Source organism: Panthera tigris, chromosome F3 (assembly GCF_018350195.1).
Source record: "Panthera tigris isolate Pti1 chromosome F3, P.tigris_Pti1_mat1.1, whole genome shotgun sequence".
In the NCBI taxonomy this organism is placed as follows: Eukaryota; Metazoa; Chordata; class Mammalia; order Carnivora; family Felidae; genus Panthera; species Panthera tigris.
Window position 1 is genome coordinate 68481039 of NC_056678.1, and position 19426 is coordinate 68500464.

The following is a 19426-nucleotide window of genomic DNA, read 5'->3' on the forward strand; positions in this document are numbered from 1 at the left end:
AGAGTTTCTGATTCAGCAGGTCTAGGGTGGAGTCCAATAATTTGCATTTCTAACAAGGCTTGAGGTGAAGTCATGCTCTGGTTCAGGGACCACAACTGAACTCCTGCCATAGTAGTAAATGGGTGGATGATGGGGGGGGGGGGGGGGCAGGGAGATAATTTCCTTTATTTAGTACTGCTGTGATTTTTTATTTATTTATTTTTTTTTTACGTTTATTTATTTTTGAGACAGAGAGAGACAGAGCATGAACGGGGGAGGGGCAGAGAGAGAGGGAGACACAGAATCGGAAGCAGGCTCCAGGCTCTGAGCCATCAGCCCAGAGCCTGACGCGGGGCTCGAACTCACGGACCGCGAGATCGTGACCTGAGCCGAAGTCGGACGCTCAACCGACTGAGCCACCCAGGCACCCCAAAGCTTTATTTTTTTTTTTAATTAATTTTTTTTAATGTTTATTTATTTTTGAGACAGAGAGAGACAGAGCATGAACGGGGGAGGGGCAGAGAGAGAGAGGAAGACACAGAATCAGAAGCAGGCTCCAGGCTCTGAGCCATCAGCCCAGAGCCCGACGTGGGGCTCGAACTCACGGACTTCGAGATCGTGACCTGAGCTGAAGTCGGACGCTCAACCGACTGACCCACCCAGGCGCCCCACTGCTGTGATTTTTAAAAGTAGGGGGTAAGCTATTATTTGGAAGAATGCTTTCTTTCTTTTTTTTTTCTTTTTAAGGTTTTATTTTGAAGTAATCTCTTCACCCGACATGGGACTCGCACTCACGACCCTGAGATCAAGGGTTGCATGCTCCACCGACTGAGCCAGCCAGGGGCCCCTTGGAGAAATGTTTTCTCAAACAACTACAGCTTATACCTGTTTCCCCAAAGGTTAGTACTCCAGCTACCTGCAGAAAAATGCTTGAAATTCCCACATCCAGGCCACACCCCAGACCAATTAAGTCAACATCTCTCAGGGTCGGCTCAGGCATCAGAACTTGCCAGGAAAAACAGCAGGAGCTGCCCTCCACTCCCCGCAGGTGTGCCTGAGCCTTGGGCCGGGCAGGAAGGGGGCACAGAGCAGCCTCTGGCTGACGGCCTCCTCCCTTCACCCTCTCGTGCCCTTCAGATACCAGGACTACAGTGAAGGCGCCATCCCGGGCTGTAGGAAACAGTTCGTTTGCTTTCCTGAGGTGATGTCTCCGGACAGCCTTTAGCTCAGGCTAATAGAGCAGCATATCGTTTCAGGTGTTTGACAGAAAGTCTGCTTGAAGTAGGTTAAAAACCAGTTACACGAATGTTGAAACGACCCTCATTACTAGCAAAGAGCTGGGCTTCATTATCTAAGCGAAGGGGGCATCACCACAAACAGGGTGCTGCTCGCAGCGACCCCAAGAGGGGAGACCTTGACAAGCAAAGAATCAGATCGTAAAAACTTCCTCTTTAATCAAGGCTTTTTAACACGGAACAGGTTTCTTGAATAAAACGGACAGTTTCCAGTACAATGAAACATGAACCACCACACAACATACAACACCTGGCAGGAAGAAACAAAACGGCAAGTTTACGCAATCCCTGCAACGGCCACGGCCTTATGCTTAGAGGAGCCGCTTCCTCCCTCTACCAAGTGTGTTCTGCAGGATACAGAGCTCGGCAGGGCTTCTGGGGTCACACTCGGCCGAGGCTGCGGCCCGAACGGCGCTCAGCCGGCCGGGCCGTGCTGCTGTTGGCTCAGGCGAAGCGGTCACCAGCACAGTCAAACAGTCTGAACATCCTTTCAATATCAAAGTGGGAAGCAAGAAGGCCGTGGAGTAATGTCATCCGAAGATGTCGTTAGCACGTGAGGACAGCTGTGCGAAGCCTGAGGCCGAAAGGTGGCTGCCGGCTTCATTTCTTTGGCTTCTTGGGCAGTGGTCGCCGGAACAACAAGATGTGAGGCTCTGAAAGAGCGAGCGAAACCTAAGAGGCAAGCTCACACTCGCCTGCGCACAGCCTCCCACCCGCACCTCCCAGACACAGCGATCGGGTCTTCACGACTAAATTACGACGTCAGCACGTGGCCTTAGAACCAGACCCAAAAGCTGGGCCTGTCTGCCGAGTACAGAATTGTCAATATCAGTTCTTTTGCCGTGTTGGTGCAGCCCCGGGGGAGCCCTTTATTAGTTTTGCCTGGCAGCTTGGTGTCTGGTGTCTTATCAAGAAATACACTTTCCTTGGCTTATTTGGATAACGTCCAAGAACTCACTTTCTGATGGAGAATGATGAAGGAGCCACAGCCTCCTCCGGGGTATATGTGGCCTTAAAAAAAAAAAGACTACGCTCGGACGAAGTTAGAGATTAAAAGAGGTTTTTTTCAGTGACACCTTGTCTCTGAACTTCCCATCTGATACTTTACTCTTACCTCTGGTCACTTCGGTTTTTCTAGACGGCTGGTGAGGAACCTATAAACCACCGTCACCTTCCCCTGATTTCTTTGGGTTATGCGATCTTATCGCTCTTTCTTGCCCTCCGTGAAGGAACCCGTGTGCTTGCTCTCAGCCGCTGCACCAACCTGGTTCGTGGATCATATAATGGACCCATCCCTGACTCTGCTGAACGCCGAGATTCCGCCACTCAGATTCAGACATCAAATGGGTTTTAGGGACCAGCTTGGCTATGTCCTTGGGCAACATGACGTGCCTGTAACAGAAACATGGACAGGTGGGGGGACTCACATCAGTACTGGGGACAGTCCGTTAGACAAGTGCTTACATACAAAGCCAAGAGAGGAAAGAAAGGAAAAATTGGTTTCTGATAGTAGGGAGTTTACATAAATCTATTGTGGGGTAAAGGCAGCTAGAATTAAAGGCCAAGTTCTGCAAATCCCCCTGCAAGTATATCACAAAGCACAAATTAATGGGCAAGGCGAGCGAATGAGCACCTAACTTCCAGGCGCTGTTGATGCACTACCTCTGGCCTCCTGGAGCCCAGTCCCCTGCTTGACTACTCGGAGTCAACAGAATGGCAGCCCCACAGCAGAGTGGTAATAACAGGGGTAGGTTAGAGGTGGACCGGTGAAGAAAGGCCTCTTACAGAGCGCTGTGTGGAAGAGCCCTCACCAAGGATAACGGTCAACGTAAACCCTTTAAATCTACGCTCGATTTCATTTTCCTGACTCTGAAGGGATGTGCCATGGGACTTCCCTGGGGAAACGCCTCGTCTTCCTAACCAAGGATAAGTCTCCTTTCATGGCCAAAAAGTATTACTCTGCCACGAATCCTGATACACTTCATCGTGCTCGGTGAAAATACACTAAACGCTCCCCGTGCTAGAAACCGAGATGCTTCCCAGAGACAGGATTCCAGTCTACGTATCTGAAAATAGCTTACATTCTAACAAGTCCCTGGCACACTGCACCAAACAGACCCCCTCACGACAAGCTGTCTCTTTTTTTTTTTTTTTTTAATTTTTTTTTTCAACGTTTATTTATTTTTGGGACAGAGAGAGACAGAGCATGAACGGGGGAGGGGCAGAGAGAGAGGGAGACACAGAATCGGAAACAGGCTCCAGGCTCCGAGCCATCAGCCCAGAGCCTGACGCGGGGCTCGAACTCACGGACCGTGAGATCGTGACCTGGCTGAAGTCGGACGCTTAACCGACTGCGCCACCCAGGCGCCCCAGGACAAACTGTCTCTTAAACCAAGCTACCACTGCCAAGATCTACAACTTCCGGAGAGATGAAACCCGTGACTTCTCCCTAGTCCCACAGAGATGCCGTAAGCGCTTAGTTCGTACGGGGAGGAAAAAGTTAACGGGCCCCAGCGGAGCTGCGGGTCTTCCCCAAGCAGCTGGCGTCACCGCGGTCCTGAATCTGCACCTGTCAGCACGCACCCAGCCGGCCACAGGGCCCAGCCCCGCACTAGGCGGAAGAGAAACACAACCAAAGCAAGTCTGCATTGCACGTTCTTCAATTTTGGGGACAAGACGCGAACTAGGAAGTTGTTTCAAGGATCATGCCCTCATTTGCAGAATCCTTGGTCTTCCCGAATCTTTCAACCTGGAATCACGGAGTTGGATTAACTCCAAACTCCGAGGCTCTGTAAGGACCCCCTTCTTCACCATCCTCGCCGAGCTCTGTTGCTCCCACATAACCTGCACCTATGTCCATCACGTCCCTTCTCGCCCTCTCTCTGACGCCTGCAGCGTTTCCACAAACGTCTCGGGCAGTGGGGAGCAGAGGCCAGGGCTCATGCCCGCACTTAACACAACACCTGGAGGCGCTCCGTAACTGTTTCGAATGTTCGAAGGGCATCCGGCAGGCCCCTGCCAAGTCCTTCCTCAAAGCCCTCGGCCAGCTTCACCCCCTCGCAGGTCCTGGAAGCCCCCTTCCTGAAACAAGCCCACGCCCCCTTTGCAGGAATCCGTGGCCACCTCCTCTCAGTAGGCCCCGGAGGCCCCGAGGTGTCGCCGCGACACCAGCAGTCTCCAGAAGGCAAGCACAACTCGCTCCGCCGAGGGAGCGGGGCCTTCGGCCTAGAGCCCCTAGCCACGCCCACTCCGAGTCCGTCACTTTCTACTTTCCCCGGTGCCGCCAGGCCCTGGCGCGTGCGCCGTACGCTCTCGGCGACCGTCCCCAGCCCGCGGCTCGGGTCTCCCGCGCATGCGCCGGTCCCGTCGCTTCAGCTCCGGTTCCTAACTCTTCTTGCCCTCACTTGTCGAAGTTCACGACCTCGCGGTGGGCCCCGCGCCGGCACTAACCGGTACTCGAACTCCTCGTCGTCGTATTTGTCCGAATAGTAAATCTGTTTGTGCGACATGACCGCTCGGCCTGAGGATCGTCAGCCCCGCGCCGCCAACCACCGAACAACTCCCAGCAGCACGCGCTCCCACCCACTTTGGCCTCGCTTTCAAACACGCCGCCCGCGCTTCCCATTGGTCCCTTTGGCTTAAGGCGGGTCAGCTCTACCTTCAAGCCTCGGATTGGCTTAGATTCGCTTCTCCTCGAGTCCTTATTGGAGTGCACCTCTCACGTTCCTCAAGAACGAGCGTCGGTAAAAAAAGCGCCTGTAATTGGCTATCCCTGCCCCCGAGCGCGTTCTCGCGCTGCCATTGGCTGATTCGGGAAAGTGGGCTGGGTAAAGGAGGGACCGAGGTAGAGGGTCAGGGGTTAGTGAGGCCGGAAGTAAGTGCAATAAAGTTTCTTCAGGGAGGCCGGGCCGGGGAGAAAGTTGGAACGACAACCTAAGGAGACAGTAGCGTGATCCGGAACCAAATCGGGCCGCGGTGCGGTGCGGCGACTCCATGAGGCCCTGGTGAGTTGGGCCTTTCCCTTCTCCTTAGGTGACCCGCTCCTCCACCCCGGAACCCCTCTCCCGGGACCCTACTTCCGGTCTTCGTGGAGAAGTCCCGCCCCCTGAGACCCCCTCCCCGGAAGTCCCACCCCCCAACTTCAGGGGGCTCCCCGAACCCCGACTTGTTTTCTGCTTATTGTCCACGACCCCACCCTGCCGCCCAGCTTTCCTGGAAGCCCCACCCCCGGACATGCTTCCAAGCCCTAGTGCAAGAGACCCGACGGTAGTCCTTCCAATTCCCCGAGACCCCGCCTCCTCGCGACGGGTCTCCGCTAACTCCTGTCCATCAAAGAGCCTATCTCTCGAAAGAGCAGAGCGCCGCCCCTCAAAGAACGCTAGGGACGCGTGAGGCCACGCCTCCCCGAGGCCCCGCCTCTCCCCAACCACGTCGGGCTGAGCGGACACCCCGCCTGCTAGAAGTCTCGGGTGCCCGCGACCTAGGGGCCACGCCCCCTGAGGGGTTGCTCGGGGGGCGACCCCGGTCCCCGCCTCGGAAGCGCGGTCTTCAGCTCCGAAGACCCTGGCTCACATAGTTCCCTTTTCTCTTTTGGGCCTCGGGCTCCGTTTTCCTGAGCGCTCGTGCCCCAGCAGGTGGGACGTCAAAGTGTCCCCGCCGGTTCTGAGCGGTGAGAGGTTAGAGGCAGCCCTTGGCCTCCCCCTGCCCCCTTCCCAGGGTGGGCCCGCGTGAAGGGGGCTGGACTTGGGGAGCGAGGCTTGCTCCGGGGTTCCCAGCCCCGCTGCCGGAGCTTCCCCTCCCAGGACCGACTCCGCCCCAGGGACAGCTGTAGGTCTCACACCTGCACCTCGGGAGCTGGTAGGGCCATGGGTTTGTCGGTGTGCTACCTGTGGGTGCGACAGGAGCGAGCGCTGTCCGCTGCCAGGGGACAGCAGCTTGGAGGGGTGGAGGGGACAGTGGCCCTTTTGCAGGGACTCCTCAACCCCCACCGCTCCTTTGGCCCTTCCCCTCCCCCTAAGCAGAGTTCCTGCCTGGGCATTCCTCCTGGGCCCGCTCGCCCGGCCTTCCCTTCTGGAAACATTCCTGAGGCTTTCGCCATTTCCTGCTACTTGCCTCCTCCTCCTCCTCCCTGCTGGGCTGGGAAGCCACCAGCGGCTTCACCCCCACACCCGGCCACCCGGACTCCCGGGAGGCGGGCTCCTTTTTTCCTATGCAAATTTAAAAAGCCCTACTTCCTCCTTCTTTTCTTCCGAACGCCCACACCTGTCGCTCGTTCCCGGCCTCTGGATTCCGCGGGCTCCCGCGGCTGGAGGACGTCTTGGCAGGTGTGGGGGGTGTGAGGCTGTGGCGAAGCCTTTCCTCATTCTCTCGGGCGTGGAGTGATAGAATTGTGCTCGGGAGTGACCAAGCTGTCCTCGATTGAGGACTAGGGCAGGTGAAAGAGTGAAGTGGTGGCATTATTAATCATTATAATCATATCATTTGCACCCTTATCTTAAGTAAATTTGAGAGTCGATGATTCCGAGGTGAACGTGGGGTTTCTGCGTATCTTTTGCTACTTGTTTGCTGACCCCCCCCCCCCCATCTTCCTCCGTGGCCCCCTCAAGCAGAGCTGTGGCAGGAAGCTGTGGGTGGGAGGGATGGGTTTGGGGCTGTTCCCTGCGTCCAGCCTCAGCCCATCCCTGGCGCCCCTTGGCACAGATTTGCCATCTGCCCCCCTCTGTCCCTTTGTGGCCCGTAACCCCCGCTTCTGTTGGAGGGACAGCTGTTTCACTCTCCCACGTCCTCCAGTCACGTTCTGCCCCTGGCGGACACCCGCACCTTCCCTGGTCACTGCAAGAGAGTGCGTTCAGGGAGCCGACCTTCGTGTCAGTGTCTTGCCACCCACCCACCTTGACAGCTTGCCTTGCTAACCAGGCCCGTGGAAGGTGGGGGGGAGACACGAGTGCTGGCCGCTACGCCTCGGCATGGTGGGTGCCACGGCATGGTGGGTGCCTCGGCATGGTGGGTGCCACGGCGAGAACGCGGCTCCGTCAGCTTGTCCTCTGTTCCACCTCCTACCAGGTGGTTCCCCGAGGCACCACCCAGGTTGGACTTTGTTCCCCTTACAACACAGGCTTTGCCCTTCCTCCTGCCCCTCTGCGTCCACTGGGGCCACTGCCATCCTTTCCCCATTTCTTTACCTCCTGTCCACAGCTGTCGTAGCCGAGGGTGCTGATGGCCCAGGCTCCCTAGAGCCGCCACCCCACTGTGCCTTGGCGGTGGGGGTAGCCTGGCCTGGGCTGCGGGAGGGGGGACTTTGAGTGTTCAGCCAGGACAGGAAGGGACGTGCTGAGCTCAGGGATCCCCTCCCTTTTCCACCCCCAGCTGCCTCTGTTTCCTCTCTCATTCCCCCCTACTCTCCCGTGGCTTCCTGCTCCCTTTGGCCTGCCCATGTCCTGTTGGGATTGATCCAGACCTATCCTGATTTCCCTCCTTTCCTTCTCATTCCTACATGCTTCCCTCCCACCCCCACTTTGCTCCCCTCCCCGATTACTGGTGGTTGTCTGGGGGCAGGGTGGGGACACGCATAGCTCTGTCCCTGCCGAGTCCGGGGCTGTGGCATTGGTGGGGGTTCAGCCCCTTAGAGCCTGTGAGTCAGCACTGTCCTCGGGATTGGGCTCTCGGCTTAGCTCCCCGCCCCTGGGGAGGAGCCAGGCAGCTCTGGGTCCAGCCTGTTCTCTTCTCCGCCGGAGAAGAGGCTCCACGCTGGGCGGGGATGGGGCCTGAAACTCTCTGGGTCTGAGCGGGGGTGGGCTCTGGTGCCACTTACCCTCTCCCTTCCCAGGATCCTTGAGATCCCTGGGCCAGAGAGGTCCGGTCAGGCTAAGGGCCTGGGGATGCCCCCTGCCTGGCCCCCTTGCCCTGACCGGCAGGGGGGCCAGGCTGGGCAGCAGCCTCCCTCTCACTCCAGCCATGGATCTCCTGCCCCCCAAGCCCAAGTACAATCCGCTTCGGAATGAGTCTCTGTCACCGCTGGAGGAGGGGGCTTCGGGGTCCACCCCGCCGGAGGAGCCGCCTTCCCCCTCGGCCTCGTCCCTGGGGCCTATCCTGCCCCCTCTGCCTGGGGACGAGAGTCCCACCACCCTGTGCTCCTTCTTCCCCCGGATGAGCAACCTGAAGCTGGCCAACCCAGCTGGGGGGCGCCCGGGGCCAAAGGGGGAGCCAGGGAGGGTGGCTGAGGATGGGGAGGGGATCGTAGGGGCGGCCGCGCCAGACTCAGGCCCCCTGCCCCTCCTCCAGGACATGAACAAGCTGAGTGGAGGCGGCGGGCGCAGGACTCGGGTGGAAGGGGGCCAGCTGGGGGGCGAGGAGTGGACCCGCCACGGGAGCTTTGTCAATAAGCCCACGCGGGGCTGGCTGCATCCCAACGACAAAGTCATGGGACCCGGGGTTTCCTACTTGGTTCGGGTGAGTGAGCACGCCCCAGCCTCCCCGCTCCCTCCAGAGCCTCCAGTCCCTCTGCCCACCCATCTCCCAGCACCGCCTTGCTTTCAGGGTCCTGTTTCTCAAACCTTTCTTGCCCCTTCTCCCATTCTGGACCCCTCCCTGGGCCCCTTCCTTCTTGTGACTCCCCCCCCCCCACCCCCTTCCCCCCCTCCTGCTCAGCATGCCGCCCAGCGTGGCGGAGGCCCCTAGTAAGTGTTGGAATGAGTGACCCTGGATTGTGTCCTCCGGTCTCCTCCCCCTGGAGATGTCACTCCCCCCCCCCACCCCGCCCCGTGCCTCTCGCTGTCCTCTGGAGTCTCTTCCCAGATGCATGAGGTTCTCCCAGCCTGCCTCTTCCCCTCGTTTCCTGTTGTCTTGCACGTTGTGGGGTGTAGCCTCGGGCAGTGGGCGTGATGCCTTCATCTTCACTCTTCCCTTGGCGGCTCGGAGGGGAAAGACGCGGGGCTTTCTGTGAAGGGGTGAGGGGAGGCGGCTGACCCGTCACCCTCGGTCCCCTCCCCTCAGTACATGGGCTGTGTGGAGGTCCTGCAGTCGATGCGCGCCCTGGACTTCAACACCCGCACCCAGGTCACCAGGTTAGTGGGGTGGGAGCAGACTGGGGGAGGAGGGACGCGGGTCACTTGGTAGCTTGCAGGCGGTAGCTTATCTTTTGGTAAAGGGGATGGAGAGAAAGTTAGGGGAGCGGGACTGAGTCTGAATGAAAAGAGGCAGCTCTCATCTGGATCCTTCCTCCTCCGGCCCGGGAGCTGCGGGGGCCGTGGCAAAGCCCCAGTTGGCAGCTGGAGCCTGAGTGGAAGCTGGGCGGATGGTCGGATGGTCGGATGGTCGGTGACTGCTGCCTTTGGGAAGGGGAGGGATCATTCGCTAGCTGGAAGGGGGTGGGGCCGGGCCCGCTGAGGCCCTAACCCAATCAGCCAGGAAGTGGCCTCTCCGTGTCATCAAATATTAAAGGCCCTTAATTCAATCCACCACGACAAAGAGCCTGGAGTGCCCCTGGAGTCTGGCCTGGTCTTCCCCTCCCCCTGCCCCATGGCAGCCCAAGCTGAGTGGGAGGCAGGCCCTGGGTCTGAGGACCTCTCTCTCCCCAGGGAGGCCATCAGTCTGGTGTGTGAGGCTGTGCCCGGTGCGAAGGGGGCAACAAGGAGGAGAAAGGTACCCGGGGCCGGTGGGGCTGGAGGTGCTGCTGGGAAACATGGGGTGGCGGTGGGGGGGGTTTTTCCTGGGGTGGGGAACCGCAGCTTCTGAGAGCCTTGGGCCCTCCCCTAGCCCTGTGGCCGCCCACTCAGCTCCATTCTGGGGAGGAGTAACCTGAAGTTTGCAGGAATGCCGATCACTCTCACCGTCTCCACCAGCAGCCTCAACCTCATGGCCGCAGATTGCAAACAGGTTGGTGGGGTTGGGCGAGGGGGCCAGAAGCACTGCTGGAAGGGCCGAGCAGGACCTGGTCACAGTGCCAGGAGCCAGGACAGTCAGGAAGGAGGAGCTTAGAAGGGCCTGGGCTGAGAGGCCAGAAGGGCGGGACCGGCCGCCAGGGCTCGGGGCTGCGGTCGCCCAGGTAGGCCCTGAGGCTGCCTGACGTGTTTCATTCCCCTCCTCTGTCCCCCGCCCTGACCCTCAGATCATCGCCAACCACCACATGCAGTCTATCTCATTTGCGTCCGGTGGGGACCCGGTGAGTGGCCGAACGGGGCACAGGTGGTGGGGGCAGAGTAGGGGCCAGGCGCTGGGGAGACACTGGCTGGAAGCGGTGGTGTGGTGTCTGAAAAGCACCGGGTTGTCGGGGGTGGGGGTGATGCGGGGCTATACAGTCCAGCTAAGTGGCTTCTTCTGACCCTGCCCGACCCCAGGACACAGCTGAGTACGTCGCCTATGTTGCCAAAGACCCGGTCAATCAGAGAGGTGAGGCGCGGTGGGGAGCGCTGGGTGGGGCCGGCTGTCCGTGAGGCAGGTGAGCAGGACCTGGGGAGCCAAGCGGGGGCCCTGGAAGGCGAGGGCCCTGTCTGCGCCCCCGCCACCCCCCCCAGCAGTCCGCCCCCGAGCTCACCGACAGCCTGTGCTGTGCCCGCAGCCTGCCACATCCTGGAGTGTCCCGAAGGGCTTGCTCAGGACGTCATCAGCACCATCGGCCAGGCCTTCGAGCTGCGCTTCAAACAATACCTCAGGAACCCGCCCAAGCTGGTCACCCCTCACGACAGGTGAGCGGGTCTGGGGGCGGGGCGGCTCCCGGGCCCCAGGCCGGAACTGAGAGAGCGAGTCTGCTCCACTGCCCACACGCGAGCTCAGAGGGGGTCGGGGCATGGAACCTGTGTGCCCGAGGCCATCGGGAGAATGTGTCCTGCCTGCTGCAGGCCGGTTCCTCCTCTCACGTGCCAGACTCCACGCCCCCACCGTCCCTGCCTGCGTGGACCTTTCTATCCCCAGCCACCTTGGTGCCAGTGCGCTTCTCTTTTCTTGCCCGTTTGGCCATCCTTGGTTTTTCATTTTCCTGCCCGTGGAAGCCATCAGGAATTTGGGGTGCAGGAGGATGTTTTATTCCCACGATCTCTACCTTTCCTTCCTGCCTTAGGCTGGTAGCTATTGAGTATTTGGAGGAGATTAAACTAGTCTGGATCGTATCCTTTCCTGCTACCCTGTGCCTCCCCTCCCTCTCGGGAGACAGCATAACAACCAAGGGTGTGAACTTTAGGGTCGAATCCGATTCTGTGGCTCTGCTCCACCGCCGTGTGATTGTGAAGCCTCGGGCAGATTCTCCGGCTCTGACCGGCCTCTCTCGTCTCTAACTTTGGAGAAGGAAGTAATAGCTACTTGCAGGGCCCCCGGGAGGGTGGTGCGGCTGGCTGTGTGTAGAAAACAGCTGGCCTCGGGCCCACCCCGCAGGCAGCGCCCAGCCCGTCGCCACCGTCTGTGCCCTCCCTCTCTCCTGCCCCTCTCAGGATGGCTGGTTTTGATGGCTCGGCTTGGGACGAGGAGGAGGAAGAGCCACCTGACCACCAGTACTATAATGACTTCCCGGGGAAGGAGCCGCCTCTCGGGGGAGTGGTGGACATGAGGCTTCGGGAAGGAGCTCCCCCCGGGGCTGCTCGACCCACTCCACCCGGGGTCCAGACCCCCAGCCACCTGGGAGCAACGCTGGTAAGTGGCTCGGAAGGAGGTGGGCTGGGCCCGGGTTGGCAGTAGCAGGTTTGGGCTTCTGGTAACGTCTTGTTTTTGTCCCCGCAGCCTGTGGGGCAGCCTGTTGGGGGAGACCCAGAAATTCGCAAACAGATGCCACCTCCACCGCCCTGCCCAGGTGTGAAGGGAGCTGGGGCGGTGGGGGGGGGGGGGGCGGGCGGAGTCGGGGCGCAGGAGGCTGGACTGGGGTCACTGTGAAGCCTCTCTCTCCTCAGCAGGTAGGGAGCTCTTCGACGATCCTTCCTACGTCAACGTCCAGAACCTAGACAAGGCCCGGCAAGCAGGGGTGGGGCCGGGCCCCCCAATCCTGCCATCAATGGCAGCGCGCCCCGAGACCTCTTTGACATGAGTGAGTGCTCCCCTCTCCTCTCTGCATGGCTGTCTTCCCACTTGGCTCCTCTTCTTCTGCCCTGCGCCTTCCTCCCCGGAGGTCTGGGTCCTGGCGTGTGTTGTGCCCCCTGCCTTTCTTAGCCTTCTCTTTGCACCCCCAGAGCCCTTCGAGGATGCCCTTCGCGTGCCTCCACCTCCCCAGTCAGTGGCCATGGCCGAGCAGCTGCGAGGGGAGCCCTGGTTCCACGGGAAGCTGAGCCGGCGGGAGGCCGAGGCCCTGCTGCAGCTCAACGGGGACTTCCTGGTGCGGGAAAGCACGACCACGCCGGGCCAGTACGTGCTCACCGGCCTGCAGAGTGGGCAGCCCAAGCACCTGCTCCTGGTGGACCCGGAGGGCGTGGTGAGTGGTGGGGGTAGGCGGGAGGCTGCGGCCCCCTTCTTCCCTCACTGCTTCCTACTGTCCCTGCTTGGCGTTTGTGCGCAGGCACCCCTCTCCAGCAGTCCAGGTTCCTTCCCTCACACCCCCGGGCCTGAGCTCTGTTCCTTTCAGCCCGCAAAGCCCCAGCCCCCTAGCCCATCTGGGCAGGAAGGTGTTCTTCTTGCCTGAGCCCCTCTTTTAACAAATGAGGAAACCGTCCTGGAGAGGAGCCGCCCCCGGTCCTCCAGACTCAGGGCTCAGACCAGTGTCCTGTTGTGTCTCTGCACTGCCCCACTGCCCCTCATAACTTTGGGCTCTTTTCTAGAGCAGTCTCCGTCTCGTTTCCCTGTCTTTTCTGCACTGCGTGTCGCCTCCCGGGTCAGAAGAGGAGTAGATAGCCCTCAGCGTCACGGTTCCTGGGCAGACGTCCCCTCTGCCTTTTCCCAGCTCACTGAGCTGTCTGTTCCCGGGGCCAGCTCCGGATTCTCCTTCTCGAGAAGCTTCAGTGATCAGGACTGACAATCCTCCCATCCCGCCATCCTTTTCTCCTTCTTCAACCCTCTTGAATATTCCGGCTTCCTCAGCCTTGGGGGCTGAGGTCTTACTTTGACTCTTCACCTGCATTGACCTTCTCCCTTTACACTCACCAGGTTCGGACAAAGGATCACCGCTTTGAGAGCGTCAGCCACCTCATCAGCTACCACGTGGACAATCACTTGCCCATCATCTCTGCGGGCAGTGAACTATGTCTCCAGCAGCCTGTGGAGCGGAAGCTGTGATCCAGCAAAGTGCTTTCTCCCCGAAGGGGCCCTCTCACCCCTTCCACCCTGTTCCTTGATTCTCAGGACTTCACTTGGGAGTGTTTTGTGGGCTGGGCCTTGTGTTGGAGCTGGGAGTAGTGTGGACACGGTTCAGCATCGGCTGAATGAGAGGGTTTGTCGGAAGCCTGGGGTAGAATCCCGTTTCTCCCCGAACCTTACCAAAGTATTAATGTACAGAGTAGCCCCTTCCCTGGGCCTCTCCTGTGCCAATCTGATACCCCCTTCCCCAAGAAGGTGGGTGCTTGAGGCCTGGGCAGCGTGCCTCCTTGAAATGGGAAAAGCCTAATGGGGCAATCACCTTTCTAGGGAAGGGGGAACGAATCACACCTTTGGTCTACCCTTGGGCTCAGATCCCTCTCAACAACTCTCCCTCCCAGTGGTTAAACTTTGTGCCTTTGACCATCCTAGGTCTGAAGAGATTTTATGCAAAGAGTTCTTGAGCCCCTGAGGTCGAGGATGGGAGTGTTGACACCTTGGCTTCGGGGACCCTGTCCTCTCCTTGCTCAGCACCCACTCCACCTCCACCCCAGTTTAGGTTGGGAGAGCAGAGGCAGGAATGGCAGCTGGCCCCTGTCCCCGGGGAAAATGCAACCCTTAGAGATTGCCTCAGAGCCCCCCCTCTCCCTGGCCAGTGGGGAGATGGACCCCTCCCTTGCTCAGTGCCTCCTGGCCAGGGGGGGGCCCCTCACCTAAGGGGTCTGTATATACATTTTGTAAGTCCCTCCCCCACCTCCCAATTTGCATGCGTGTTCTACTCTACAGCCAAAGCGTCGCCCTGGGTCCTGCAGCCTCTTCCCTGCCTCTTGCTGGGGCGGGGGTGGGGGGTGGGGGGGTGTGTGTGTGTGACAGGATTCAGGCCTCCTGAACTGGTAACTGCGGGTTTGTGGAGGCAGGAACGGAGGGCAATGAGACTAAAGCAGTAGACAATCCCCAAATACCATCTGTAGATTTGGAACTACACTTATTTTGATTTTATACGCGTATATTTTATGGCTGTGGATTTACTTTCCTTATTTGTTTTCTCTGGCTTATCTGGAGCACAGAATGATAATAGTCAATTACATGTACACATCACCTCTTTGCCTTTTCGAAGCCCTTTTATAAGGACTAGCATTTTTCTCCTCCTGGCCTGGGCACGATCTTTTCCGCCAGAGGCTGCGGCCTTGGAAGTGGATCGCGAGCCGGGATTAGGAAAGCCTGGGCCTCCCGGAGGCCAGAAGGCCTAGTGCACGACCTGAGCTTCTGAGCTTCGGTGTCAGGCTGACGCCCCCCCGCCCCCCACCCCGGGAGCCAGCCCTGCTGCTGGGGGCCCTGCCTGCGGACTGGGAGTGGGGGAGTGTCTCCAACGGTCTTCGTCCTCGCCTTTTTGTTTGGGTGTCTTCGCGGGTGTCACTTATACCAAAGGGAAATCCTCTTTATTAAAGTCCCTGTTTCTTCTACCTCGGCCTCAAGGTCCCTGCTGCTTGTGGTTGGCCGCGGCCGGGCGAGGGTGGGAGTGGGGGAGGGGGAGGGGAGGCGGGGCGGCCTCTCCCGCAGCGGCATCTCCAGCCTCCCCCCTCCCCCCAGGCTCCGGCTCCGGGTGGTCCGGCCCGGGCCCCGCCCCTCGACGCGCGGCGGCGGCCACGCCGGCTTCCGCTTCCGGCTGCTGCCGCGGCCGCGGGCGGGCGGCTGGCGCTGCGCTCGGCGCCTGGCCTCGCCGCCCGGCCTGGCCGCTCCTTGCGGGCGCCCCGAGCCCCCTCCCGGCGATGGTGCCGCCCGAGGGCGCGTCCGTCCGCCGCCGCCGCTGACCCCGGCCCCCCCGCCCCATGGCCGCCTCGGCGCCGCCCCCACCGGACAAGCTGGAGGGAGGTGGCGGCCCCGCACCGCCCCCTGCGCCGCCCGGCACCGGGAGGAAGCAGGGCAAGGCCGGTGAGAGCGCCCAGGACCTGGCGGCCGGGGGGACGTTGGCGGGTGGGCGCAGGCGGGGGTTCCTGGGACCGGGGGACCCGAAGGGAGGCCCGGGCGGGGGGACGGGGGGGTCCTTGTCACAGATTGGGGACCCTAGGGGTTTGGAGACGCACGGAGTCCAGGAGCCACTTGGGAGTCTGAGGGCATCGGGGTGGGGGGGTGTCTCATTTAAGGGAGGAGGCAGCCGAGAGTGCGGCCGTGCAGCGTTCTTCGTAGCGCACCTTTGTTCGTGTTTGTTAAGTGAATGAGCGAGTGCGTGTCCAAGTTAGAAGAGCTGCTCCGGCGCGTCCGGGAGGCAGGAGGTCGGGGCAGCCTCAGGGAGATGCGTTTGGGTCTGCATTCTGCTGCTCTTCCTAGGTCTGCAGATGAAGAGCCCAGAAAAGAAGCGAAGGAAGTCAAATACTCAGGTGAATGGTGCTTGACGGTGGGGGTGACTCCTAGCTGCCACTCCAGTAGGCTGGGATGTAGCCTCTCGTGCGGGGGAGAAGAGAAAGTTTCCTTGCTTCTGGTCCTGTCCCTCAACTTCCTAACGACGGCGGGGGGGGGGCGGGGGGGCGAGGGCTGTGTGTGAGGCCACTTGACCAAGGATCTTATCTGTCAGGAAGAGCCGTCTTTTTTCTAGCACTTTGTGCTGTTAGTACTTTAGCAGCTTTGGGAGATGGGCACTGCCCCTATTTTACACATGAGGATCTGAGGCTTTAACAAGTTGAGTACCTGTTCGAGGGTCTCCAGATTATTTGGAGTCAGAGCTAGGATTCCAGCGCGGTTCTGTCTGCTTTTTCCACCCCCTGTTTCCGTTATGTTCTGAGGTCTGTCTTGACTTGGGATCCGAGCTGGCCTTTACCAGCCTCCAGAACAAGTCCTGCATTTCTACGGCTCTGCTGGCTTCTAGCTGTGTGTTTCCTTCTGTGATCCTTTCTTCGTCCTCTGTTCCCCACTAGGGCCCTGCATACTCACATCTGACGGAGTTTGCACCACCCCCGACTCCCATGGTGGATCACCTGGTTGCATCCAACCCTTTTGAGGATGACTTCGGAGCCCCTAAGGTGGGGGGCGCAGCCCCTCCGTTCCTTGGCAGTCCTGTCCCTTTTGGAGGCTTCCGCGTACAGGGGGGCATGGCAGGCCAGGTACCCCCAGGCTACGGCACTGGGGGTGGAGGGGGTCCCCAGCCTCTCCGTCGCCAGCCCCCTCCTTTCCCTCCCAATCCTATGGGCCCAGCTTTCAACATGCCCCCCAGGGCCCTGGCTACGCACCTCCAGGCAACATGAACTTTCCCGGCCAACCCTTCAACCAGCCTCTGGGCCAAAACTTCAGCCCTCCTGGTGGGCAGATGATGCCAGGCCCGGTGGGAGGATTTGGCCCCATGATCTCACCCACCATGGGACAGCCTCCCAGAGGGGAGCTGGGCCCTCCTTCTCTCCCCCAACGCTTTGCCCAGCCAGGGGCACCTTTTGGCCCTTCTCCTCTCCAGAGACCTGGTCAGGGGCTCCCCAGCCTGCCCCCAAACACAAGTCCCTTCCCTGGTCCGGACCCTGGCTTTCCTGGCCCTGGTGGTGAGGATGGGGGAAAGCCCTTGAATCCCCCCGCTCCCACCGCTTTTCCCCCAGAGCCTCACTCAGGCTCCCCAGCTGCTGCGGTTAACGGGAACCAGCCCAGCTTCCCCCCAAACAGCAGTGGGCGGGGGGGGGGAACCCCAGATGCCAACAGCCTGGCACCCCCCAGCAAAGCTGGCGGGGGGTCAGGGCCTCAGCCTCCCCCAGGCCTGGTGTACCCGTGTGGCGCCTGTCGCAGCGAGGTGAATGACGACCAGGACGCCATCCTGTGCGAGGCCTCCTGCCAGAAGTGGTTCCATCGCGAGTGCACAGGCATGACTGAGAGCGCCTACGGGCTGCTGACCACCGAGGCCTCCGCCGTCTGGGCTTGCGATCTCTGCCTCAAGACCAAGGAGATCCAGTCTGTGTACATCCGCGAGGGCGTGGGGCAGCTGGTGGCTGCTAACGATGGCTGACCCTGGCGAGGGTGAGGGTTCCCAAGTCTGGCTCTCGGTCCTCGTTTCCACTGGCCTCCTGTCCCCAGGGGGCAGAGATACGGTGGCTCCTGAGGGCAGAGAAGGACCTGAGGTGGGCAGGCAGAAGAGTCTGGATCGCTCGCCTTTCTGGAAAATTACCTGTACACGTTGAGATCTGCAGAGATCAGGAAACCAAAGCCCTACCAGCGTTGTGGTGGCTCCCGTCTCTGAAGGCCTAGGGGTGTGGCTGCAACGGAGAAGAGGCTGGAAGAAGATCCGGAGGGCAGGGGTCTCCTCTGTGCGGATGACGGACGCCCCAGCACCTGTGCCTAACCCGCCTGTCCAGCCCCGCAGCTGCAGCCTTAGTTTTTGGAGTGAAGTGTTAAAGGTTTCTGGCCAGAGGAGTCGGGGTCCCATCCCCGCGGTAACACTTTCATGGGCTTTAGGAGACAGCTTTAGGTAATAAATGGGGAATTTTCCCTTTTCTTACCCTCCCCTTGCCTCCTCCACGACGTACCCAGGCCTCACCCCCTCAGACAACCAAATAGCTTGGAGAAGCAGGAGAGCGCTCGGCTGGGGCAGTTTCTTGGTGATTTGGGGCTTCAAGACTGTGCGAGAGAGATGCTGTCCGGACCTGTGTCCCTCATACCAAAGCCACTGGCCCTTTCTCAGCCTCTCTTGGGCTTTTAATGACCATATTTTTGCCAAAAATTGGGATATGTGGTCTGACCAGAATATCTGAGGTTTGGACTGTCCTGGGACCTGGGACTCTGGTTGTACAGTGCTCCCCATGCCCCCCCCCCCCTCCCCCCGGTTTGTTGCACAGTAGTGTTGGCGCTGGTCTAGAGCTTTCGTCACCTATATCCCTCTGCCTCCCTGGCTTGACTGAAGGAAAGCTTGAAAAGGCACGGAGCCCTTATACCTCATCTCCTGACAAGGCTCCCTGGCCCAGCCCGTGGGGGAGGGAGGCCGTGGGACTGTCCTAGCCATGGCCCCCGAAGTGCAGTCCGTAGCCTGGGTGTGTGCTACCTTTCTGTAGATCTTTTGGGGCCAGGTGATCTAGCAGTTCTCACTCCTCTCCGCCAGAGCCCCACGCTGGGCTGGATGGGTTCATATACTGATTCGTAGGCGCTGCCTGCCGGGTATGGGCCCCCGGCCGGCCGGGCTCCTGCACACGTTCCTCAGCGGGGCGGGGAAGCAGGCACACGTGTGGTCTGGCGAGGAGCTCGGGGTTGCCTGCACCCTACACATACACCCACACACCCACCCACCACCCTACACACATACACACACCGCACCCCCCCCCCCCCCCCCGTGACTTTAGCATGTGAAGAACTCATTTGCCTGCACGGGTGGAGCCAGCCGTTTCGAGGCCGTGGGAAGGGAGGGAGGGGCCTCGGCTTCGCTCCCGCGGTGTCCGGCCTCCCGCCCCCAGCTGTGTGTTGTGTTTGTGGTTCTGTGGCCCCTCTTTTATCTGTTGCTATTTTTGTGACGTCTCCCCCCCCCCCCATTCCTCCGCCATCTCTGCCTTTTGTAAGTGGCTCCTGGGGAGGGGTCTGCTCAATCGCCCCCTCTACACTATTTGGAAGGAACTGGGGGTGGCAGAGATGTGGTGGTGGGGGTCTTTTGTACGGTTGGATTAATAAAATGACTTGAAAGTCCAGACGAGGACTCCTGGCTGTTTCAGCACACGAAGGTTGGAACTAACCTCTGCCACCGCCGGCGCGGATGCCTGAGGGGTGAGGATACCTACGTGCCCAGGGTTCCTGGAAGAGAGAATGGTGGAGATTCTGGCCCCTGAGCTGACCTTGGTGCGAGGCGAGGAGCCGAGGGAGGCCTGTGTGCGCCACCCCTCCCCCTGCGTCCCTGGTGTGGGAAAGCAGTTCTTTTCTGGGCACATTCCTGGACCCGGCCTGGAGCCAGGGCCCCAGGGAGGCAAGTGCCGTTGGTGTTTCTGGGTTTAGCGCCT

General features: G+C 60.1%; 3 protein-coding genes across 4 annotated transcripts; 2 read left to right on the forward strand and 1 right to left on the reverse strand.

Annotated features, from left to right (window-relative positions):
- Window positions 1-1408: 1408 nt before the first annotated feature.
- Window positions 1409-4875, reverse strand: CKS1B (CDC28 protein kinase regulatory subunit 1B). 2 transcript variants are annotated; one of them, XM_007087927.3, is made up of 3 exons: window positions 4725-4798; window positions 2539-2666; window positions 1409-1927 (listed from the first exon to the last, which is right to left on the reverse strand). In XM_007087927.3, the coding sequence occupies exons 1-3, from the start codon at window positions 4781-4783 to the stop codon at window positions 1875-1877; spliced, it is 240 nt and encodes a 79-aa protein (XP_007087989.1). In that variant the 5' UTR covers window positions 4784-4798; the 3' UTR covers window positions 1409-1874. The 2 variants fall into 2 exon arrangements, with proteins under 2 accessions (XP_007087989.1, XP_042832021.1); XM_042976087.1 differs by lacking the exon at window positions 1409-1927 and adding an exon at window positions 1942-2285 and having other exon boundaries at window positions 4725-4875.
- Window positions 4876-6901: 2026 nt separating this feature from the next.
- SHC1 (SHC adaptor protein 1) lies at window positions 6902-14941 on the forward strand. The gene is given in 13 exon segments (XM_042976086.1): window positions 6902-8723; window positions 9267-9337; window positions 9851-9914; window positions 10029-10148; window positions 10381-10434; window positions 10610-10661; window positions 10831-10957; window positions 11696-11894; window positions 11982-12051; window positions 12152-12214; window positions 12217-12282; window positions 12425-12663; window positions 13332-14941. Coding segments are annotated over 13 exon segments (1749 nt in total). The 5' UTR covers window positions 6902-8228; the 3' UTR covers window positions 13461-14941.
- Window positions 14942-15204: 263 nt separating this feature from the next.
- Window positions 15205-19120, forward strand: PYGO2 (pygopus family PHD finger 2). Its single transcript, XM_042975946.1, is given in 4 exon segments — window positions 15205-15410; window positions 15807-15856; window positions 16391-16682; window positions 16685-19120. Coding segments are annotated over 4 exon segments (1218 nt in total). The 5' UTR covers window positions 15205-15307; the 3' UTR covers window positions 17458-19120.
- Window positions 19121-19426: the final 306 nt, after the last annotated feature.